The following is a 25,007-nucleotide window of genomic DNA, read 5'->3' as shown; positions in this document are numbered from 1 at the left end:
CGTTTGTTTCATCTCCTGCACCGTGTCCTCCTCCCGTCCTCCTCCCTCCAGCCACATTTGGTTTGGGTTCTTTTTGGTTTGCTTCTGTCGCTCCTTGGGTTTTGGGTTTGTTTGGTTTTTATTTGGTTTGGGTTTATTTTTGGTATCCTCTTTAAAAAAAAAAAAAAAAAAAAAAGCAAAAACAACAAAAAAAATGTGACACCTGCTCCCCCCTCACTACAGCGTGTCCCAGCATACCCTTCTTTGTTGTAGTAAAGGATCAGTCCCCGTATAAATAAAGAAACCCCCCCTTCCCGAGTTGGGTTTCTTGGACGGGCCGGGTGGAGGGGATTACAGCAGAGGGGAGTGGGGGCTTCTTCCAGTGTTACCCTCCTGTTCTCAGCTCCCTCCGCCCCCCTCATCTCCACCTCTGTCTCTGTATTGTGTTCATGTGTCTTGGCTGCGGCTCTTATAGAAAAGCCCAGCCTTGAAAAAAATGCTTTGGTTTCCATTTGAGAATTAATGGCAGTCTGAGGTGGAAAATGAAATGATTGATGGGGTGATGATGGAAACAGACAAATATCAGTAAACATGTCTAGACATACAGGTGTCAGGACGTCTACGCTGATTGACGAGGCAGGAACGAGAGCCAGCTGTGACTAAACTTGGCTTTATTGACTTGTTTAGCCTTCAATCTCAAACGGTGATTCCTGCAAATCTCCAATCACAGCCCCATTTCATACTTTCCAAACGGTCACCACTCTTTACAAACATCATTTTCAGAGTGTAAAGTTTAGCAGGGCGTGTTCATTTAAGCCGTGGAGTCACCGATAATGGGTTATCTTTAAGACCGAGCAAAGAGCGGGTCTGATTAAGCACAACAGAAAATGTTTAGGTCTTGATAAGAAAAAGAAAATAAAAAAAAAATCATTCACTCCTTGAAATCAACTCAGTGTGCCAACTCTTTATCTTTGAACTATTGGCACTTGGTGAGGGCTGAGATGAGCGTTTTATCATCACTGTAACTTATGTTCCTGCAGAGAAGGTTCACATTAAAAACAAGATGCCAGATGAAGACAGACACGTCCACAATGAAGATCAAGATCAGGGTTTCCGTCAACGTATTGCAAGCCCCTCGTGGGATCTCTGGGTCCAAACTGAGTTTTTACTTTACTTATTTAAAGACCAAAGCGGTTGGCTGGGATCTTTTTTTTTTTTTTTTTGGTTATGTAAACAAGGTTAACCGCGCTCTCCCGCTGGTATAGCCTACATTATTTTATTTTCATGTTAAGAGGAGAGAGAAATGCACTGTGCCTCCCTTTCTCCCGTTTTCTCACCATCGGCACAGAAATAGCAAAAGCCGCACCTACACAGTCCTGCTGTCCTGCCAGTAGGCCGTGCATGACGGCGGGCGAGGAGCCATTGAGCGCCACCTTTAACCGAGTGCCACCTTAAATCCCCAGCTGGACCCGACAGCTTTTTGTTCTCTGTTCTGGCGGAAACCCTGAAGATGACGATGACAATGACAATGACTCACACTCCAAAGCTAACACTACAACAGCATACAAAATAAATACCAGCTAAACCGTTCATAATGGCACTAATAAATAGTTAACAAAAAAAAAAAAAAAAGAAAAGAAAAGAAAAAAATCTTCTCAAAGTGTAAAACATGTCAGGCCTGCTATGAAGTTAAAGTCAAACTATCCTATGCTCTTGCGACCAGAGGTAGGTAAAGAGACTTAAACACACATGAAGATACAGCAGGGCTGACAAACATATCATACAATCATATATGAGCTTTTACACAGCAGATATTTGAAAATCACTCAAAGTAATCCAACATGCAAACCTATAGGAAACACATGAGCAGACGCAGACATGATGAGTCGATGCAGAATGGATGGGCGTGTGTGTGCATGTGTGTGTGTGTATGTATGTTGTGTGAAAGTAGCAGTAGAGTCCTGGTCCTGGATAGCTTCAGTATTTACACGTCCTTTGAATAAAGCTTTTCTCTCCGTATTTTTGGTTTTTGGTATTTGTGATTTTGGTATGGTTGTCGATTTTTTGGGATTTTTTTTGTTTTTTGTCATTGTGTATTCCTCCTCCGCCGCCTCCTCAGGTAAATTTTTGGTTTAAACGTATCCACCCCACTCCTCTTCCTTCAGACCCGCAGCTTTTCTTATTAATAATAACAACAATAAAAAAAGAAAGCAAAGTCCTCCTCTTCTTCATTTTTTTTGTCCTTGCGCCATTCCTTTGTCATATAGTAAAGTTTTTCTTTTGTCATTTTTGGTTTATGCACTTCGACGAGCACCTCTACCATCTCTTTGTTAAAGAGTCATCGATTTGCTTTCCTTCAAAGAGAAAGAGTGGAGAGGTGCCGTGTCGACATCACGTGTTCTTGACAAAAAGGTCCCACGTTGCCTCCTTTCCATCTTTGTTTGGTTTTTTTTTTTTTGGATAGATAAAGATTTTTGGTTTCAATCTTCTCCTTTCTCTCCCTTCTCCCCTCTTTCACCTCTTTCCCTCCATCTCTCCTCTTTCATTCTGTGTATTTTTGGCATCGAAAGACTGGGAGAGAAGGAGAGAGAGAGCCATTGAGGAAAAGAAAAATAACGAAAGAAGAGCACAAGAGAGAGAAAGAGATAGCTTTGGTGTGAAAGGCGAGGTTATAGTATCCTCCTTCCTCCTCCTCTCTGATTGGCCCTTGTTGGGGGTCACTCGATCTTGGCCCCGCCCAGAGAGGGCGGGCTGTGTGCCATTTCGCTGGAGGAGCAGGAAGAGGCGGGGCTGGAGCAGGGAGAGGGGGAGCAGGGTGTGGGGCTGATGCTGCTGGCCGAGGGGAAGGGCGAGGACTGGGAGACTTTGGCTACCGCGGTGCTGACCAGTCCGGCGTTGGGATTCTGGCCCATGTGGAGGAGGGCGGGGTGGTTGAGGAAGAGGGAGGAGGGGATGCCCCCCCCTTGACCCCCGGATGCCCCCAGCATCACCTTGCTCCCACCCTCAAGAGTGGAAAGAGGTAGGTGGCCACCACTGGCTGCTAGGGCTGAGGCAGAGAGAGAAAAAAGGTTAATAAAATTGCCCACCGTGGCCAGAGGACACTTTCACAGTATATCAGAATATAAAATCAATACTATATTAAGTTTTGGCTTTTAGTATTTTCTTTTTTTTCTTATTTCTTTTGGGGATTCATCATCTTTAGTTTAGTAACAGTGGTCCTTCTCTCAGGCTTCTTCACCTTCCACTGCTGAACTAAATGACTTCCTGCAGCACAGATCCCACCCTGACAACGAGCCTGAACTCAGTTTCATTTCGCACGAGTGGGTGTTAGAAAAAAGTGGGAAAATGTTCTTTCCAAAAAAACCTAATGTCAGTCCCCATTTCAACACACTGGCGCGAGACGTAACAGCTTGTTAAAAATAATCGAACATTGTGAAATATCTTCAGCGAGCTAATCTTAGGGGATCAGGTTTGCATCAGTTTAGCTGATCGGAGATCTGTGATTGGCTGTTTCATGCACAGACTGTACCAAAGATAGAGAGCTGAATTTTAATTACACTCATGTTTATGAATGTTTAGCACAAGGAACACTTTTTTTTTAAAGTGCTCATTTTACGCACATCTGCAGGCTTATTTTATTTTGCGGATTTACTGAAATAGGTTTGCATGCTTTTATATTTTCATGCTGCCTATTTTCACCCTGCTCTGTCGACAGTGAGGCAGCGTTGGTTACGTACATAAATAGCATAGCTGTCTAATAGACCTCACACAAAAACAAAACCAAAGATCTGCGGTCGATTGTGTATTATACAGCAAAGCCAAGGATGCTTTTTTGATTGCTCCTTTATTCCCAGTGGGTCATCACAGCAGAGGGACCCACTTAGTTGATCAGGTACAGATCCAAAGCCCTTCCTGACTCAACTCTCCTGTGCTTGGGACTGTAGGAGTAGGACAAGGACTAGCTGGTGACCCCCTGAGGCTGGGCTTGGATGCTAAACAAATGTATTAATTTCACGACACTGTGGCAAAACCTGCAGCTTCTATTGAAGCTGCTCAACATTAACTGCCTGTACAGCTTCTAATGTTTGTTCTGTGGGAAAAGAAACATTTGTAAATAAGCCCTTCTCTTAGAGTTACGCAGTAAAGAGCAAAAGAGAAGCAGAAAGACTGTAACATTAGCCCTGTTAGTAATTATATTGTGATTTGTCTATTGCTGTAGCATCATCTTCTTCTTTCCATTAGGGGTCGCCACAGTGGATCATCTGCCCCAACCTCATCCTGTCATTAGCATCCTCCTCTGTCACACCAGCCCTCTGCATCTCCGCCTTCATTACATTCATAAAACTTCTCTGTGGTCTTCCCTTTTTTCTCCTACCTGGCAGCTCCATCTCCAACATCCCTTTTCAAATTATCCACTATCCCTCCTCTGCAAACCATCTCAGCCTTGAATCTCAGACTACATTTCCATCACTCCCAATAAATATCTGAGTATCTTCAGCTCTGCCTCCTGTTTTTTTTGTCACCGTCTCCGTACATCATAGCAGGTCTCACTGCCATCTTCTTCTATTGTTATGGCATATGGTTTCAAAAAAAGTAATGGAGTAAGTAATAAAAGTTCTAAAAAATCGGGCGATCGTGGCTCAAGAGTTGGGAGTTCGCCTTGTAATCGGAAGGTTGTCGGCTCAGACAGTCTCGGTCGTTGTGTCCTTGGGCAAGACACTTCACCTACCGCCTACTTGTGTTGGCCAGAAGGGCCGATGGCGCGATATGGCAGCCTCGCTTCTGTCAGTCTGCCCCAGGGCAGCTGTGGCTACAACTGTAGCTTGCCTAAAGTAAAATCAAGTCACCGTGTCTCATATGCTAGATCTATCTATCTATCTATCTATCTATCTATCTATCTATCTATCTATCTATCTATCTATCTATCTATCTATCTATCTATCTATCTATCTATCTATCTATCTATTCTACATTCTGTCAATGTTCTATGTAAATACATTTCTAAAGGTGCTGCTGACATGAAATTATCACCAGATGTCACTAACAACCCATCCAACCAACTAAAATCTATCTGTAATTAGAAAGTAATCTAGTTTAGTCCCAGCTGGTGGCCTATAAAAAGATCTCGCACAATAAACATCTCATGATGGGTAAGACTAATGAGCGCTTTCAAGCCCTTCGCAACTTTATTGTTGCAGAACATACTAATGGCATTACAGAAGAATTTCTAATCTACTCATGCTACCCGCGAGCATCTTTTGGAGTGAAAAGAATTATCAGAAGAGTTATCCAAGAGCCAAGGACCTTGAATCAGCAGGTGCAATTGTTTCTAAGAAAACAATAAGTAATGCACTCAGCCACCGCGGCCTGTATGGACGCTTACCACACAGGGCTTCATTGCTGAAGAAAAAGCATGCTGAAGATCATTTAGGGTTTGCTGAATAACATGGAGACCAATCATCTGAATGCCACTGAAAATCTATGAAATGACTAAAGCTCAGAAAGTGTTTGTGTGGAAGAACGGGCCAAAATCACACCTGAGCAATGCACGCAACTAGTTTCTCCATACAGGAGGCGTTTTTAGGCTGTCATTGCCAATAAAGTCTTTTGTATGAAGTATTAAATACATTTCAGTAATACTGTTACCCTGTGTCATTTACCATTACTACACATAACTTATGGACATCTGTGTTTTTTGTTTTTTGTTTGCATGTGTGGACTGGATGGGTTGTTACTGACATCTGGTGAGAATTTCATGCCAATAGCACCTTTAGAAATATATTTACTTGGAACATTGATAAGAAGGTTTATTCCTACTGTTGGTTCCGCATGATCATCGAGAGCAGTTATATTTAATATTATCATCTTGGCTCTGTGTTGTTTACCGCAAACGCTCCAAGAGAAATGTGTGGTATTAAAGGGAGAGGTAATAAAACCACTTTTTCAAAGACGGTGGGTGAACAGTAGGGCTGCACGAGGCCCAAAATAAGGTACATTTATGCTGATTTATGCTGATTATTTTTAACTGTGAATTATGCAAAGCTACTCAAGTGGAGTCCGAGAATAAAAGCAAGGGGAAATAAACATAATAGGCCCCCTTTAAAGGAAAGGGGAAGACTAAAAGTATAATATGGGCACTTTAACAGAAGTATTTGGCTACCAGCCAGCTCTAAAGTGGAGAATGTCTTATGTGTTGACTGCTTTACAGCCTGTTAAGAACACTTTTGGTGGTTTCTTAGCTTTTCGGTGATAACGTTTGGTTTTCAGTGATGTTTTAAGATTAAAATCCCCTGTTGACTTTAGATACTCTGACAACAATCCATAAGTCCTCTGCCTGCTATTTGAATTACTTATATAAAAAGAACTTCATCTAAACTGAAAGATGACTTATGATGAACCTCCCAAACAGACTGCCTCGAAAAGATTTCTTCTGAGGTTTTCCCTTCAAACTCTCAACATATTTTTGATGATTAGATAAAAAGATGAAAAGGATGCGTGAGACAGCACAAAGACAGAAACAAGCCCACACATTAACGTAAACCACCACCGTCACTTACACACAGACACTTGATGGGATGGGTTCATGCATGTAGATGATAATGTATGACAAATAAGTTTATTCCTCTTCTCTGCAGCTCTCTCAACTGTGGATGAACACACTTGTTTGCCCATTCATCCGTGTCTCCAGTCGGTAATCAGCCTGTGCGACCTGATTCACCCACCATGTATTAACTGTATTACTCATCCTCACACTTCTCTTTTTACTGCAGCTCCCTCCCCCTTCACGCTGTCACCCCACGAAGCGAGGTTAAAAACTAGCTCTGCTAAACTGATGTTAGCTGGGACTCTTCCCTGGTCACTCTTGTGGGACACAAAAGTTTTTTGTGGCTATTTTTGTCTTGTTCTTGAGTGTAGGAAGGTTTATGTAGGGGTCCTGAAGAGTGTGCATTTGAGTTTTAACATTTATGTGTGTAGGTGTGTTTAAGAGGATGACTTCTCTAACAGTTTTAGAGGAGGAAGATGGACCGCCTTTCTGCTGAAGATGGGTCTTTTTATGTATTCTCTGACCCTGAGACTGCTCAAGAAATAAAATAATACTGCACACCACCTCACCTCCACCTCAGCTTTGACCTTTTAATTATATTCTGCTTATGAGAGGTGCTGAAGGGAGGCTTTGTTCCTCTTTTTTGTTATTCTCTCTCCTATTTTCCTTTCAATGTCTCTCTCTCTCTCTTTCTCACACACACACACACACACACACACACACACACACACACACACACACACACACACACACACACACACACACACACACACACACACACCTTGGATAGTGGCCAGGGGATTGTTACCGAGGAGGGCTTGATTCATCCCTGTGTTAACTCCCATCACAGTGTTCCTGTTGTGACACGCGCACACGCACCAAGCGCGACACATGTGCAAGCAGACACACAAACAGAGACAGGCAGAGGAGAAAAGGTGAGGGAGGGGGGGAAAAAGCAGGTTTAGTGGCAAGGACAGGCAGAAGGCAAATTCATCTCAACACATATAAAGAGCAGAAGTTTGCTGACTGTTGGCTGCACAAATGCAAACAAGGTTAGAAATGCAGAAAGAAACAGAGCAACCTAATGAAGTATTATTCATCTTAACACAGAATTCACATGAACTAATGAAGAAACACATCTGAATTGTCTAAAGTGTGTAATGTGTGTGTGCTTCAGTCGTATTCACCTCAAGTTTGCAGCAAAATCGGTGATGTAGTTAGACACGTCACCATTCTTTTTACCCATTCGCCATAAGCTGTGAACACAAAAATCACACACACACACACACACACACACACACACACACACACACACACACACACACACACACACACACACACACACACACACAGAGTTAGCATGCACTGCTGCACAGGGGAAGCAGTGGCACCCAGCGGCATGCTGGGATATCAGTTAATGCTTATGTGCTCAGTCACTGTTTGTGTGTTTGTGTGTACAGTAAAAAGCATTTAACTACAAATTGCAGCTGAACCGAGCGTAGAGCAGTGCAGTATTGATTGTGAGCAGCGTTTGTGGAAATGTGTGGCCGTATGCAGTTGTGTTTTCAGACTGCAGATGAAGATAAATGATTAAAACCGATGATTCACCTCTGACTTCATGTTGCTGGTGGGTTAGGTTAATGTTCAACCACGCACATAGATTGGTTTTAAATATTAATCCTTTGCATTTCATAATATTACTCATATTAAATGACTAATTAGTATTCGGATTAATGATACAAGTATATGTAAACGTAATTCGTGTGAGATAAATATTTAGGCTTCAGATGGCTCTAAATTTTCAGTCTAAGACCTTCTTTTTTGTCTACTTATGACTCCACATAACGTCAGTGAGCACAATATACTTAACGTGATCATCTCAGGCTCATCAGCTCTATTCACTTTCTGTTTAACCATTTTGTTTATGAGAGGCAATCAGAAGAAAACTGGCCTAAATGGAGATAAACTGAGGAGCTGCACATGGAGCTGGTATAAGATAATTCAGGCTTATTATGAATTATTATGCAGAGCTAGTCTAGAGGAATATGGAGCTAAAAAGGAGCACAGCAGTTCCCATTTTTTTCCTACACACATTTTTTTGATGTATATTTTCTGATACTTCTGCTGACAGTGGAGGCGAATTAATCTTTTTAAAATGCGCTTGTCACAGCTTTGAATTGAGTTATGTCCAAAATATTATATTTCCTGTTTGCACAAAGTTTATTTTCTTCACTAAAAGGTAATGTAAGCACAAAACGGGTGTTGCCAATAAAAACTGCAACGTTTCTTTTTCTGCACTGAATTGCTGCTTTTGATTTTCCAACACTGCTAGCACCAGAGATGACGCTCCACGTTCAGGATCCACAGCAGTCAGTCGTCAAACTCAGAGAGGTATCAAATCTGTCAAAGACAGAACAACAGCTACGCCACACATGTCTCTCTGTTACTATCGTCAAACCTGCGTTTATTTGGGTGAAAGCTGCGGTGGTAAGAGGTGCTCTGAGGTGCTTTGCTGCGAAGGCCTCGTGGCCTCTTACCCTGTGTTAAGGTTGAGTGTGCTGTGGCTGGGGGTGGCCGGGCTGGCTGTGCTGCGGGGAGGAATAGGTGGAGGAGGTGGAGTTGCCGGGGAGGGAGTGGAGCTGAGTGGGGTGTGGGTTAAGCTGAGAGAGGGGTGGCTGGAGGTGAGGCTGGAAGTCAGAGGGCAGACGGAGGACATGGTGGTCACCGATGTGCTGCTGAGACTCGTCACGGCCTGTGACATCTGGCTGGACATCTGTCAGAGAGGACAAAGAGGACAGCGGCGTGTTTATTACCAACAACTTCGATAAAAATACTTTTGGGAAAGGTGCTGCAATGCGTTCGACTAGGCGTACCATGTGAGGGCTGTAGCAGGGTGGCTTGTGCGCTGGTGGGGCTGTGGGGGGCTGGTTGGGCAGAGGAGGAGTGGCACTGCTCGGGTTAATGCGCTTCTCTTTTTGCCTGCGGTTGCAGAACCAGACCCGGATCACCTCCTTCTCCATATTGAGTTGCTCGGCGATCAGCAGGATCTCCTCTGAGGTAGGCTTCTGGTTCTGCAGAAGGCGGCGTGATGGAAAACATTAACAGCGGCAAGACGTGAAGAATTTTCACAACCACAAAGAATGAAAATGTGAAAATTACAGAAAATAAAAGGCTGTGTACACAAATTACTTTACTGTCAGGTGTCTAATGAAGCTGAAGGCTTCATTTGTCAATGTGTTTGTTACAAGTGCTGCGAGGCTGACAACAAAACCATACACAGTGGTGACAGGAAACCACAAACATCTTTATTTGTACTTAAAAACACTTTAAGAGGGGCGAAGCCAGCTACTGTCAGATCAGTCTGCCTCAGTGGATCTTGTATTTGGGGCAAGATTAGGTATTTCAGTGACTTTTTTTAATATTTTAAAATCCACATTTAGTTGTTTGGGTTTTTTTTGGGGTGTACAACCTATGAGCAACACCAACATAAAAGGGATAAGGATAAAAGAATCTTGTGTAATACAGAAAAAAGACAGTCACTGTAATAATAAGTTGACTCATCTTACCGTCATGAAAGAGCGCTCCAGGGCCACACGTACATTCGTCTCGATGCTGGTTCTCTTCTTTCTGCGGCGCGAGGGAACGCCGTCGAAGCCCATAGAGGGTGAGGACAGGGAGCTGGGGCTGGGCAGGGTGCTGTCTATGGACATGGTCTCTGAAGGGCAAATTCACCAGCACGTTCACACAAGCTTAACGTTCAACTGACAACAGTCATAACACCTACTCTGTGCAACTGCAGTTCTTGGAAAATACTGTGAATCATCTCTATCTCAATCTGATATTCCAGTTTGTGCGACTGCAGTGATCTCACCTGCATCATTCAGCCACTTCTCCAGCAGTGGCTTCAGCTTGCACATGTTCTTAAAGCTCAGGTTGAGGGCTTCGAAGCGGGAGATGGTGGTCTGGCTGAAGTCATTGCCGTACAGCTTCCCCATGGCCAAGCCTACATCTCCCTGATGGACAGATTAAAAGCAAAGAGATTAAAATGTATTCACCAAAAAAACCCCCAAAGCATGTAGTGTTGGCGTAGAGGGTTGTCTCACTTACCTGTGTGAAGCCTAGTTTGATGCGTCTTTGTTTGAAAGTGCGGGCAAACTGTTCCAGCTCTTCGAGGTCACTGGGGTCCTCGGGGTGAGAGGTCACGGAAGGCACCGTGGTCACACCTCCACCACTCACCTCCACACCCTTATCTCGCTGCAGCGGGAGGAGTGAAAGTGAGAGTGAGACAGAAACAGAAGTGTTTGTTAATGACTCGTGCTGCTGAGGCTGGGTTTTTCTTTTCCACTGACTAAAGCTTCAAAGTTTCCTTGTACCTGTGCCTGAAGCCCCATTCTAGTCGGAGCAGAGAGCAGGCTCCCTTGGTTTTGCTGAGGTAGCGGAATAAGATTTGGTGTCGATAGGAGTCCTAAAGAAGAAAAGCAAAATATGAGTTCTGTGTATAATTTGTGTCTAAATGACTGTATCTATGTTATTCTGCCATAAAGGGCCTCCCCACCTTGCTGGCTCTGCTGTGCCTGTGGAAGGAGGAACTGGGCAGGAGACGGGAGCGGGTGGCCGGGGACCAACACCAGCTGCTGTAGCTGCAGCAGCTGCTGAATGTCCTTTCCAGTAGAGAGAGAGAGAACGGACACATCAGACAGACGATAAGATTTTGCAATTCTACGAGCAGAAGGACGGCTTAGTCACATCAAAATGTGCTAGTATGATATATACGGTTCCTCCAGCTCAGGAAAGGAGGTATATGAAATGTATACCAACAGAACGCGTAGAAACGAAAGGGAAAACTTTTTCTGTCACGTCAGCGTTAAGAAAAGGAAAATGTGTGCGTTCATGCAAGGTGGAAACTGTGAATCACGAAATCTACAGTAGACATGCATTATGAGCTGCTCCATGGATTGATAGCGGCTCCTCAATCACGCCCCTCATCAGGAAGTGGCTTTAACGGCAGCCAGTACCTGGGCAGTGAGCTGGATTGGCTGGGAGAGGGTGAGCTGGGATGGAGGAGGTGGGACAGGGACGCTTTGGGCGCTCTGCTCCTGTGTACTCTGTCCCTGGGACTGCGACTGAGTCTGCTGCCCCGATTGACCCACTTGCTGCTGTTGTTGTTGTTGCTGCTGCTGCTGCTGGGCTTGCTGATTGGCTGCTGCAGCTGCCTGAGCTTGCTGATTGGCTTGGGCGGCTGCGTGGGCAGCGTGAGCTGCATGGGCTGCATTGGACTGCTGCACAGCTGCAGCCAGGAGCTGCGCTTGAGCCTGCTGCAGCAACAGCTGCTGCTGCGCCGGCAACAGAGCTGTCAACTGGTGGAAAGGACGAGAGAGGAGAGGAGAAGCAAGGAGAGGAGAGGATTAAGAAATCAAGAGTGGGAAATGCACAAAGGTGACAAAAGAGGGAAACAAAGTGTTCAAAAAGTACCACCAGAGGAGCGAGCGAGGCAAAAGCAAAAGCCAAGTGCGTGTCTGTGTGAGCGTACTACAAGTCTGTCTTACCCCTGCTAACTGGGAGCCGGTCAACATGAGCTGTGTGTGTTGCAGAGCAGTCTGTGAGGGGGTCGGGCCGTGAGAGGAAGGGAGGGCTGGGGACATGTCAGCACACTCCTCCATCTTATTCTAAGATGAAGACATAACAGCAAAGCATATACAGAAATGGGAACACGGTTAGAGGGCCAGCGCTAGAATTAAAGCTCGATTTGATATAAACATGTTTGTAATTATCAAATCGAGACTATGCAAGCAAATGCCATCCTGTCACAGATATCCATAAGTTAGGAAAATATTAAATATCTTCGGATAATATTGGACTAATTAAGTGCTACTTTAACTTAATTCTTGGGCATGAGGCTACAAGAATTTATCCATGTTTAAGACACATAGCTCACTAGGATAAATCATTAGAATGTCTTAAAGCGTGCAATTTCCTTCGAATGTTTCAAATGCGTCCCCAGTCTGTGTGATAAAATACAACTCCACTAGACTTTTTTTCCCTGTCCCATCCTTCTCAAAGAGTTGATCTTTCCTCCCAGACCCAGCCATGTTCAGACAGACAGAGGGGATCTTTTCCAGCGTACCTATTTGAATATCTCTTGTGGTATGCAAATAGGGAAGATTTTACCTTTTGGTGAGAAATAATATTTCAGATTTACTTCAGTACTGAAAAGGCTTTGTGAAAAACACGAGTGCCATCATACTCTCTGCTCTTTGCAAACGTGTTTACATTGGGGACTGGGTGGAGAGTCGACACATTATCAACCTCAACGTCGAGCGTGACAAAAGAGTAATTCAGTGCATAGAAATGAACACAAAGCTGAAGCAGCCGTACCGTCAATAAAACCCAGCGTGTGACGTTGAAACACAAAAGATGCACAAACGCAAACACAGGCTCAGACACACACACACAGTTCAGTAACGTGGACACACACGCAAAAGCACACACTCACCTTGGTGCTGCTCAGGTTTGGTGACAGAGGAAAAGGACAGGCTTTCATTGACTGAGTCTAGAAGAGAAGAATTAGACACAGCCTTGGAAATTACTTCAAAATGCATCATATTCCATCTCTGCTAAAAGAAAAATAGATATCTGGATTCCTGACTGTGTGAAAAGTTAGCTTGCGATGTTACTTGCAAATAACTGAGGGACTAATCGATGGGGGAAGTGATGGTTAGTTTGTCTGGAAGTACCGACTTTTGGTGAAAACAGATTAAAAAAAAGAAAGGAAAGGCAGGTTTGATGGAGCTCTTTTATCAAAATGTTGCAAGTAAATATTATTTTTTTTATGTCAGACTCTGTGCTGGAGTGTGCGTGCAACACTGAATCTTCTTCTTAGGTGGATCAATCAGAAAAAAGATGAAAGGGGTGGGAGATGAAGGTAAATACACAGGAGTCACATGTACCTGATGATTTGATTCTGGTCCATTCCGCTCTGAATCTGCGTGGGTGGCAAAGGAAAAAGTGATAAATGACATCTTCAACACTGCATCAACTTACAGCTGCAATTTCCGAAGTCATGCATGTGTCGCTCTTTTTGTTTTTTTTGTTTTTTTTTTAACATATATATTCCGCATTAAATCACATGTACGTGTGGGTGTGTGTTTGCCGTCTGCCTCTCAGACCCTCGCTGCTTACCTGTGCCCTCCAATGGTGAGTCAGCCCCGACTTTTTCAGCCTCTCCTGGCTTTGACATCCTGATATCTGTAACAGGAAAGCACGCAGATAAACAAGTCAGACAGGCTGACTCCTAAATATGTGTCAGATAAAAAGTGCAGAGAGTGACAGAATAACAGAAGAAGCAAGCGGAGACAATCTAGATGACAGAAGGGAAAAGAGTACGGCCAGGGCGCTCATCTTAGATAGGTTAGGGTTAAATGTTTTCAGGTCACAGTCTGAGCCTACACACTGTACACCAAACAATGTAGCTGAATCATTCACTGAGCCCACATTCATTCATTCTTTCTTTCCAATTAGTGGTTTAACATAAGAGTAGGTTGACCCAAGGTGTCTGCTCGTTCTAAATTTAACTCAAGGTGTTTACGTGGGAGACTTGGTGTACTAAAAATGTCTCACACTGTGTGTCACTCATTACAAGACCACATCACTTCCTGGTTGAATTGGGACAGTCCCTATAGCAACAGCAATGAATGGAGGGAGACAATAAGCTCAAGTCTTTAATTACTTTATTATCACAAAAACACGGGAGCATTTTGGTAGCAGGGTGTATAGGAAAGATGGGACTGAAGATAATTAGTGTGGGTAAGCGGGTGTTTATATATAAATACACACACGTGTGTGTGTGTGTGTGTGTGTGTGTGTGTGGGTGTTTCTCTAGCAGTTTTCTTTCTATGTTACAGTACAACAGTACCATTTCATTATAAAAGCTTTTTTATTTGTCTGAAACCACAAACTGTTGTGTCCATTTGAAACCCTTTTTTCCCCTCCTGCTCTGACTCCTTAACATGCGCACACACAAACACACACAGATACACAGCGCTACTTCCCTTTTGTGAAAACATGCAAATCTGCCCAACGACCAACTAATTATATCTGCCACCTGCATAATAAACTCTCAGTCTCCCTCCTCCTTTTTCTCTCTACTCTTTCCCCCCCTTCCTCTCCTCTTTATGTCTCCTCTCTTCATCCTGTCGTCTCTCGGGCTGCACATGACATAAACTGTACATCTTCCCTCTGCCTTTTATCAGCATGACACCTTAAATACAGAAAATGTCCAACAAGCAGGTGGTCAAGCATTGTTTTCGCCATCAGGGGGCAGTAATCACACACGAAGAAGATGCTCTGCTGACCAACACTGACCCGAGGCCAGTTTTAAATTAGCAAAGCATCAGTAAAGTGCATTCACTAATCGTAAAAAGTGATACCGATCAAGAGTCACTCCCTTATCAGATGTTCATTCAGCTGCAGAAACACATTCGTCTCAGTGAAACAGATGTGAGAACAGTGGACTTTGGTACACATAGTGTCTTTAGGGAAAGGGGGAAGTGATGATCAGCTTGAAAAGCGCCATTCTGCCGCCAGTGGCTATAACCCTGTGTAAATACACACACACACACACACACACACACACACACACACACACACACACTGACTGCAGGATTTCCCTTAAATAGCTGAAGCTAAATCGGTCACCCAACGATGCGGATGCAAACATCTGGTTAATATATTATTCTGGTCAGTTTGCGGTTATTCCAGCATTTCATTTGGCACCTGCTTTCAGCATTACGTGATGTGGCTATTAGTGAAACCAAAAAAAAAAAAAAAACTGTCCAGTGTTGCTCAACTTCTGACAAAAACCCACTGAATATGCACAGAAATAACATCTTCCTCTAAATAATCACAAATTTTTGCCACACATAACAAACTGTACCCCACAGCAAAAATCTATAACACACTGTAAATTTCCACTTCTTCCACATTGGGCCCTGTTACGCTGCGATCTTCAGCGCGTGGAGTGTACAATACTAAAGCCAAATCCCTCTCCTCATATAAAATGATTGCCCAGCTCATAAAACAGAAGTAATGCAGAGCTCCCAAAGTGCTGCCTATCGCACTGCGCTGCCCCGTCGCAGGACACGGGGAGAAGGTGCACGTTGATTCATGGTTAAAAATGGTCTACAGACAGTAGCATGGTGGATAATGTGGTCAGTAATACAGTGGTGGGACAGTATATCAAGATGTAGTGTCTTTTTCTCACTTCCCCTCCCGACTTCCCCTTGTACCGGGTTGAGCGCAGAGTGCTAAACCCAACACTTACTGTCAGCGAGGCTATTAATATTAGCCTGCTCTCTCTCTCTCACTCTCTCTTTCACTCTTTTAAAACCTCCCTCTCTTTTACAACACACTGCTGCACACACAAACACAAATAATTTCGTGTTGGGGTGACTTACACGCTCTGAACGTGTTTACAGTGTAAGCGGAGGGCGCATCTCTTGACTGTTTTTTTTTTTTTGCACATGTGGTGCAAACTGCATTTACTGCAGGGATAAGAAAGTGCTTCTAACAGGTTTAATTGCTCAGCCCGGTCATTGTTGCTCCGCTACAGCATATGCAACCCTTGGAGTTAAACAGTAGAGTTCAGAGTTGCTTCACCATACTGAGTGAATCCACAGCAGAGCAAATTTAATGCTGTATAATCCTGTGTCATGAATAAATGATGCAATAGAAAGGAACAAGGAACAACAGTGCCTGTGCTCAGTCTGGACTGTTTCTGTTATTCTCCTCTGGGTATTTTGGCCGAGATGAAACTCCACTGCAACCACCCTGCAAACCCCCCCTCCCCTTCCCCCCCTGCCCACCAACTCTTCACCCGACTTCCTGATTCAGGACATAACCCCAGCGCCAAGGGGGGTGTCTGGGAACTGGAGTCATAAAACTTACTAACTACAGATTTGAGAAGCCGAGCGGTGCTGAGGGTTGCCAAATTTGATTGCAAAGAAACATTTTCCATTTAAAAGTGAATGTCAAAGAGTCATGTCAACACCAATCGCATATCTGTGCCAGGATGAGACAAGCAGGAAGAACATGTTAGTGTCTAAATTGTTAATATTGTAATGATAAAATATGGGGCTGGACAGATATTAATAATATTAGAAATAATAATAATACTAAAACGATGATTTAGGAATCCAGAGAAGAACTGAAGCTGAAAAAACAAATACAGTGAGAACCTGAAGGAACAAATTTGGGATGCCACAACAAGGCCATAACATGTCATGAGGGTCTCTGCTCTTGTCAGTTTGGGTCGTTTGTTTAATCTAAGTTACTATTGTTGTGTTTTTTTGTTTGTAACACATAAAAATGCCTCATACAAGTGAATAAAACACATGAATATAACCAAATGCTGCTGGAACTGAGAGACAAAGGTCACCACCACATAATGCCCATAAAATCATTTTTTCCCACTTCTACACAGTGTAAATAATTTTTTTTTTTACGGATGACAATTAATTAATAAGACTGAGTGCTTTCAAATTTACACACTTAATTTCCCTCATTCATTTACTTTCAATGTTTAAAATGAGCAAAAATGATTAACTTTACAGAAAACCTAAACACGGCTCACGAGGTGACACATCAAAAATAATTGTACAAGATTATTCCCGATATACACGAATGTTTACCGCACTGGCTTTCCACACCGGTGCACCTTTGTGAAGCTGTGCGTTACATAATTTGGCGTGATGTGCCGTTTGTTGAAGTTTGCGAGAAGGACATGTCACTTTGGTCAGAGTAACTTCCCAGAGGTCACAGCAGTGACCACATGAGGTTAAGGAGTGACTCTGTGAATGTTGTGCCGTGAATCACTCACTGATAAACCGTGAACATCACAGATCTTATAATTTTATTTTTTTTTTAGAAATTCTATCTCGACGACAAAGACTGAGAAATGTGAGCTAATTGACATTTAGAAATTGTATTTCGGGTAACAGGTGAGTCAGCTAACTGCTTGCTGATCTCTCGTAGGTCGTCGGTCAACCGAGACTTTGTCTGCCTGTTCTCATAGGCTGTGCTGAGCTGACCACCCAGACGCAGAGTAGGAAGAGTTACACTATTCCTACTCCGTATTATTTGTAAATACTGAGGCTAAAAAAACCTTTTTTTTTTTACATAACTGCCCTTAAATCAGAGAGCTTGGAATTCATTGACAGACTTGAAAATGAGCAATAATCAATGCAATGCTCCATCGCACACACACAAACACAAAGTATCCTCCAGCTTTAAAGATGCACTTTATCAGAAAAAAACATCTGTAAAGTGAACACACGAGTAACGACCCTCATCACTGGAGAGAAAGCGTTTTGATGAAGGACAATGAAAAGTAATCTCAGTACAGAAACACACTCGAGCTGCAGAAGTCGCCTTTCATTAGCTGAATGTTAGAAAAGACTCTTCAAATAAACTTTTCATTACATTTTCCTCAAGGTTATTTAGCATTCAATATTCAGTTTAAACACACACACACACACACACACACACACAAACAGAGGCATGCTACGGGCTGGTGAAGTGTCTGACCTTTCCCTATGCAAGAGACAGGCGTCCACTCATCCATCCATCCATCCACCCCCCCTCCATCCCTCGTACCACCTCTCACCCTTTGATGTTCCCCAATTAGCTGAGCTTGTTAGACCCACTGGCATTAATCAACAGCATATCACAATCTCTCACACACATACACACACACACACACAGGTCCCTCTAACTCACGCAAAGCTTAATTGGTCTTGGTAAATGAAGGCCAGCAACGATAGAGAGCTGCACAGACAGTCACTCACCTGGCAACCACATACTGGAGAAGTCCTTTGCTGCTATTGCCGCTGTCTTGGTCATATCTGCGAGAGAGCGTATACGCGACCTAAAGAATAACTCTCACTCTCCCTCTCTCTGTCGCTCTCTAACCAAAAGGAGGAGTGTATTAAATCATATGGTTGAATTACTCTTCCCCTCTCTTCTCTCTCTCTCTCTCTCTGTTTCTCTCTCGCTCACACATGCACATGACAGTAGTCCACACCCCCCAAGCCCCACCTCCTCCCCACATCCTGCAACACACAGGAAGTAAGCCTCAAAAGAGTAGGAACTGTTCTCAAAGAGGAGAGAAAAATACAAAAAGATAAAAAAGAAATTGGAGACACGCAAGAGGTTAAAGAGTGGGAGAGAGTGAGTGAGTGAGCGAGGAGATCGAATAGATAGAGGAGTTGAAAAGGAGGGGGATGATTGGTGCCGTCGGAAAGTGATGGCGCGGCTGGAAACAGCCACTCACACACACACACTCACGCTCACTCACTCACTCACTCACTCACACACACACACAAGGGAGAAAAACAGCGGGTTTGACATTATCACAGATGACTCCATGATAGATTTATATACTATAAAACCCAGCGGAGGATCAAAACTTCTCCAAAACTCAGCTGATCACGTCCCCCCCCCCCCCCCCCCCCCCCAAATTCTACGCCGGATCTTGCAGTTTTATCAGTTTACCATGAGTCACGGCTCCCGCGCCCCGGTCATATCTATGTTTATGTCTGACGCTGGGACTGCCATTAGAGAGTACACCAGTGGGCGTAAGGTGGTCTGTCGAGGGAGGTCGACACCAACAAGAGAAGATGTGAGACATCCTCAGCTAAGTATAACAACCACAGCTCCACTCTAAGCCGAGAGGAAGGAAAAACTCAGTCACAACACTCACTGTACCACTGACCACGCCACAGTGAGTGCTACACTACAGAAACCCACAACGTGAATCTCTACACGTGATGGGTAGATGTGGCACGAATGTGGAACATTGAAGATAAACTATATACGCGTTGTTATCAGTGTCACCCACAAGGATTAAAAGGCTAAGAGGTAAATAAGTGAAAATCTAAGTCCAATGAATGATCATGTGGAAGCAGATCAGCGTGTTTCAGCATAAATACTGCCTACGGTTTCACATCTGTGTCAACGTGCTGCCCTGGCAGCAGGATGAAGCGACCACAAGGTGGCACTCTTGATTCTCTAAAGCTGATGAACGAACCATCCACAGACGAGAAGTCAGAGCACCGCTCCCCTCCCCGTCCTTCTCCCTTGGTCCGAGTTCACTAATTCAAAAGCTAACGGCAGCAGAGTTCCCAAGTTTAACCTTATAAATACTTTATGTGGTGATTTACAACAGCCCAATGTACTCCTGGATAGATGCACAGTAAGAAGTGCATACAGCACTCCACTGGAGGTGCTCAGTTATACAGAGACACAGTTTTGAATTTGTCCTGAATCACAAAAAAAAAAAAAAGAGACTGAGGCTACGGCTGTCCATATATGTTGTTACAATAAAGATCACATCAGGATCAAGACTGTGGTGTGATGGGTAAAGAACTTCCCAAATATACAAGATCATTTAATAAATGATTATTATCGAAATTAGATATTCAACAGAAAATAAACTGTATAACATGAAAAATCAATCCCTCTGCTACATATTAAGGACACTTGATCATTTTCTTAACCACCCGAGATGATCAAATAAAACAAAGAATGTGAGGACGTGTATAAATTGGTTTTTTGCTGGCTCTTTCCAAGACTGGACACCAAACCGACACTCAGGTCTGAAACACACCTTCAGTTTTATCTGAAGCACACAGCTCTGCCTTCATTAGGAGAGCAGATCTGCGTGTCTGTTAGTAATCAGCGGTGAGAGAAGAAGGGTGTGTTTGTGAGGGAACCGACCCAACAGGCCCGTCCAAGGACAGTGACAGACTGCGCGTCGCGGAGGAGGCGGTCCACTGGGTCAGAGGTCATGTGGGCACCCTGGCTTTGGCCGTGACCTTTGTTCAAACCCCAATCTACTCACATGACTACCAGTGTATGTGTCTTTGTGTGTTTTTATGTGTATGTGTGTGTGACGGGAGTGCTGTTGGAGTAGCCCTAATAAGCGGATGGTGAATCGTGTGCTCTGTGTGTGTGTGTTATACAGTTAATGGCCAAGAAAGCCCGAGTCTTAGCCATGATGGGGACAACACATAGCATTAATGGACCAGCAGCAATTACATATTCATCTTATTGCTAACAGCGAAAACTGAATAAATAATAATAAACAACCAAATGTGCAATATTTTGTGCGTGTTTTTGTCAACCACTAGAAGTTAAGTTTATAAGACAATAAACAAACACGCAGTTACATGCATGCACACGATCTGATAGCGGGACCCCGGAGAGGAGGATAAGGGGAGGTTGAGTTCTCTGGAGCACCATCAATCACTCCACTGTCAGACAGTAAGGAGAAGTAGCGAGGGAGGATTGGAGGTTACTAAGATTGGGGGGGGGGGGGGGGGGGGGGGGGGTAAATGAGGAATAGTAAAGGAAAAAGGAAGGAGCTGTGAAACAGTGACAGGAATAAAGGTGAGCGATAGAGAGGAGGTAAAGTGGGATAAAAAGATTGAAGAAAGCATGTTAGCTTGCTTGGGGTAAGCAGGATGGGAGGAGACGGCGTATAATGGGTCATTGCAGGGACGATTCTGAGGACGCCAAACCAGTTCAGCATCCCTCCATGGCTCAGCCCTCCTATATCTAGTGCAGCCTCGGGCTTGGAGCACACACACTGGCTCTAATTCATATAATCCATCATATTCCTCTTCGTATAGACGGGGACAGAGCACGGCTCAGTGATGGACCCACCAAGCCAACACACAGTCAAACAGCAACACTCTTATTATACAAGGTGAGAGATTTAGAATCCAGTCTTGTGTATTGTGTGTGTGTGTGTGTGTGGTGTGCAGTTTCATGAGGAGTAGCAGGAATATAAACAGTAGGTCGAGCAGTGTGGAGACTACAGAGGTTGAGGTTTTGTACGAGAAGCGGCAGGGGCTAAAACACACTCACACTGTTGGCTACCTTGGGACCGGCACCATCTCAGCCGCCTACACCTTTGCAACACCTATTCCTTTCCTGTTTCTGATACCTCTCAATTGCTCCTTTTCCTCTAGCCCCCCTCTGCCCCTCCATCCTGCTTTCACACCGTTCCCCCTCCTCTCTCTGTATCATCTCGGCAGCCCATAGGGAGCCGGGTTTGTCTAGACAGACACCGCTCTCTCCCACGGCGCTACCAAGGTTGAAGCTCAAATCTTTATCTTTCCGCCTCTCACCCACTCTTCTTCTTGTTCTTCTGCTTCTTTCGGTGCAGGAGTGAAGGGTCTGCAGGGGAGGGACTGGGTTCCCTTGGCCCGGCTTCATGACCAGATCAGGGAGCTCTGAGGCCACTTTACAAAAAAAATGCTCACTTACATGGACAACACAGACAGTTGTGCAGAATGCGCAACATACAGACAGAATTACTTTATGGCAACCACTACCTCTAGGGGCAATTTCTTTTGTCCACCTGTCCCCCTGTCACCCTGCCCTCTTCTTCATATGTCCTTCCTCTTTTCCTTCAAACCCTGTCATCATCACCAATCTCTCTTTTTTTGTGACCCCCCTCCCCATCTTTTTTTTCCTTTCACCAATTCAAACTTTCTCTTCTCCTCCTGCCTCTTTCTCCCTCAGACCTGCTGGTCAGCAGCAGCTGTGACATCACTGGCCACTGTTCTCTGCTCGGATTGGACATTCGGCCACGTTGCCAGGCAACAGCAGTGAAAGGTCTCAGTGTGATCGTGTGTGTGGCGTGCGCACGTATGTGTGTGTTTATGTCTGTTTATAGCTACGTGAGTGAAAGGTGTGTGAGCGATTTTCCTCGCCTTGCCCTTTATCTGTGCATGAAGAATGATCAGAACAGATCTACTTCTATGCTTTATCTCAGATCAAAGCATGTAGATGATTGGGCTGCCTCGCCGCTCTCCTCCACCACAGAAGAAGAGGGATGTGTGCGCGTTGCGTTAATGAAAAAGAAAGATGGTACGAACGAGTGTGCGTGTCAGTGTCTGCACTTGCGTCGAACCAAATAAATGTGTATGTTCGTGTCGAATGCGGGCCTGTATGTTGTGTGTATGTGCGCGCGCGCGTGTGTATGTGTGTAAGCCCCCGGGAGCGGGTGGTTATTGTATCTGACACAGCGGTTCTTTCTCGCGCCTCATATTTCCTGGGCCGATCGATTCCCTCTGACTCCCGACAAGACAATAATCGCACCTCCCTCTCTCACTCCATCACTACCATTATTACTGACCTCCCCAGGGAACGAACAGGGTGGAGGGAGGGAGAGAGGGATGAGGAAGGAAGGAAGGATGGGGTGAGTGAGGGAGGGTGAGGAAAGATAAGGGGGGGACACAGAGTTGCCTAAATATGGCCTATGATGATGAAAAATCAAAAAGGGGGGAGGGAAATGATGAAAATGAGACAGGAAGAGTTGGCTGGGAGAAAGTGAAAAGAGACTGAGAGGGAGAGAGGACCAGGAAGTTGAGATAAGATGATGGAGGGAAGAGATCTGGGGAGGAAACAGTAGGAAAGATATGGATATGAGGTAACACAAGTCAAAAGGAAGAATGAGAGAAAGCAAAAGCATGAGGGTAAACGACAGGAAGGAGGCCGGTGCGCGACTTAAAAAGGAGGCGAGCGATATAGATCACGGTGAGAAAAGAAAGGAGGACACGAGTGAAGGAGTGCGGAGAGACGGAGGGCTGAACAGAGGGACAATAACGGAGAGAATTAGTGAAGGAGAGATGAAGGATTCGCACTATCTTCTTCTAATAAAGGAGAAAATAAGAGACAGAGACCGGGGGAGGGAGTCGGAGAGGGGAGGTAGGGGTGGGGGTTAGACTGAGGTGAAAGAGGGAGAGACAGAAATATATAGGAACACACACACACAAACACAGAAATACACAAGCACATAGAGCGATGGCTGCAGCGCGGTGGAGGTCAGCACTCAGAAATATTATTAAATTGACAAGAGTACAATAGTTGATTGGCAGGCTGACTCCTGCACTGCCATTCAGTGGAGAAGAATGGAGATGGGACACACACACACATACACACAAAATGAATGCACAACTGCAGTTTCACAGAACAATCAACACAGCATGCAGAGATGTGGACGCACACACTTGTCTTTTGTCCGTTGTGTGCATGTATGTGCTCACGGCTGCCTCCGTGTGCCTGTCACTGCTGCGTCTCTATGCTTTGAATCCAGATTACAATTACAGTAATTGGCTCTCAATTCAAGGGATTGCTGTTTGACCCCCTTCACCTCTCCATCTCCTCTCCATGGCTGCCTCAGCCATCCCCACACATTTCTGCACCTTCCTCCACCTCATCAATATTCCTCCACCTTCCTTTCTACCTGTATTGTTACATCCATCTTTCTCTGTTTGTAACCCCCCCCCCCCCCCCCCCCAGCTTTTCCCTACCTTGTCCCTATCCCCCTTAAACGCACACTTCATCCTCTGCTATAACTATCTTCCCTCTCAGTTCTTCATCCACCCCACTCCCTAGCAACTTCTTTCCACTTCACACCACCATTTTTGCCACTTTTCCTCCCCCTTCTCTCTGCCTCCACCTTCACCTCTCTTTCTCTGATAGTTGGGCAAACAGGGAATCTATTGTATACTTAATTTATGCTGTATTTATTATGGATAGCTGTTCAGCGATACAGTCAGGGGGATATATTGTGCAAAAAGAAGGGTAGGGGGGTGAAAGACTGATGATAAGAAGAAGGAGGTAAGGAAAGGGGGGTGATAGAGGTGGTGGTGATGGTGTGTTAGGGAGGTGGTGGTGAAGCGAACGAGGGGAGGGGGGCTAGGAAATTGGTCTGGCTAGCGGAACAGCTTTTCACCTCTCTCTCTCTCCCCCTTTTTCTCTCTCTCCCTCTCGTTCTCTCTCCCTCTCTCTATTCTGCTTTGTATTCTGCAGAGATGACAGGGGGAAAGCTTTATTGCTCCGAGTTTGTATCGATCGGGGCCACTCTGAGGGGGTAGGCCGGGGGACGCGTTGAGCAGGCCCTTTTTCAACGACCGCAGCTCCGACATCCCCCCCTCCACCGGCTACCCCTACCCTCTTACTCCTCACCCTCCTCCTCCTTCGAAACCTCCTCTCGCTCGCTAGGTCGCTCTGAAATTCAAATTCAAGGCTCTTATTCTCAAAGGTTAGGAGAGGGAGAGCACAGGAAAGCAAGAGGGAAAGAGAGACAGAGATTGAATGAAAGAGAGATGGAGGCGTCTGGCTTCTTCCCCTGACTGAGGCCCTGAATGGAGCTGGGATCTGATAAGCAAAGCCCACAAACACAAACAAGGGAAGAAATGGAGAAATAAAAGGAGGGAAAAAAGGCTGAGAGGAATATATCAGCCTCTGTGCTCTTTCTTCCTCATCTTTCCTGTCTCACTAACTGCCACCTCCCCCTCCTGTCCTCTTCACTACTGTATCCCCATTTTTTTTTTTTTTTTTTGTTAGGATGATTTTGTTGACAGGTGAAGAATGAGCTGGGTCCGAGCATACATAAACCTCTCTGCTTCTGTCCTGG

General features: G+C 44.7%; 1 protein-coding gene across 9 annotated transcripts in view; it reads right to left on the bottom strand.

The window, feature by feature from the left end:
• Window positions 1-216: 216 nt before the first annotated feature.
• The window catches only part of pou2f2b (POU class 2 homeobox 2b), a 71,642-nt gene continuing 46,851 nt past the window's right edge, over window positions 217-25,007 (bottom strand). For 5 of the 9 annotated variants that reach the window (XM_035913042.2, XM_087848272.1, XM_087848274.1 and 2 more), the window contains 15 exons: window positions 13,703-13,768; window positions 13,471-13,505; window positions 13,017-13,073; window positions 12,070-12,189; window positions 11,539-11,880; window positions 11,079-11,184; window positions 10,897-10,988; window positions 10,631-10,777; window positions 10,395-10,536; window positions 10,090-10,238; window positions 9,397-9,594; window positions 9,061-9,296; window positions 7,711-7,779; window positions 7,305-7,378; window positions 217-3,025 (listed from right to left, as the gene is read on the bottom strand). In XM_035913042.2, the coding sequence (XP_035768935.2) occupies window positions 2,697-3,025; window positions 7,305-7,378; window positions 7,711-7,779; window positions 9,061-9,296; window positions 9,397-9,594; window positions 10,090-10,238; window positions 10,395-10,536; window positions 10,631-10,777; window positions 10,897-10,988; window positions 11,079-11,184; window positions 11,539-11,880; window positions 12,070-12,189; window positions 13,017-13,073; window positions 13,471-13,505; window positions 13,703-13,768 (2,162 nt within the window). In that variant the 3' untranslated portion in view covers window positions 217-2,696. Of the gene's footprint in view, window positions 3,026-7,304; window positions 7,379-7,710; window positions 7,780-9,060; window positions 9,297-9,396; window positions 9,595-10,089; window positions 10,239-10,394; window positions 10,537-10,630; window positions 10,778-10,896; window positions 10,989-11,078; window positions 11,185-11,538; window positions 11,881-12,069; window positions 12,190-13,016; window positions 13,074-13,470; window positions 13,506-13,702; window positions 13,769-18,363; window positions 18,437-25,007 lie in introns of those variants that run through there. The other 4 variants (XM_087848273.1, XM_006802811.3, XM_006802807.3 and 1 more) reach the window with 4 other exon arrangements.

Source organism: Neolamprologus brichardi, chromosome 11 (assembly GCF_056152115.1).
Source record: "Neolamprologus brichardi isolate AB-2024 chromosome 11, ASM5615211v1, whole genome shotgun sequence".
Taxonomy (NCBI): domain Eukaryota; kingdom Metazoa; phylum Chordata; class Actinopteri; order Cichliformes; family Cichlidae; genus Neolamprologus; species Neolamprologus brichardi.
The sequence above is the reverse complement of the archived record's forward strand: the minus strand, read 5'-3'. Positions and strand labels throughout refer to the sequence as shown.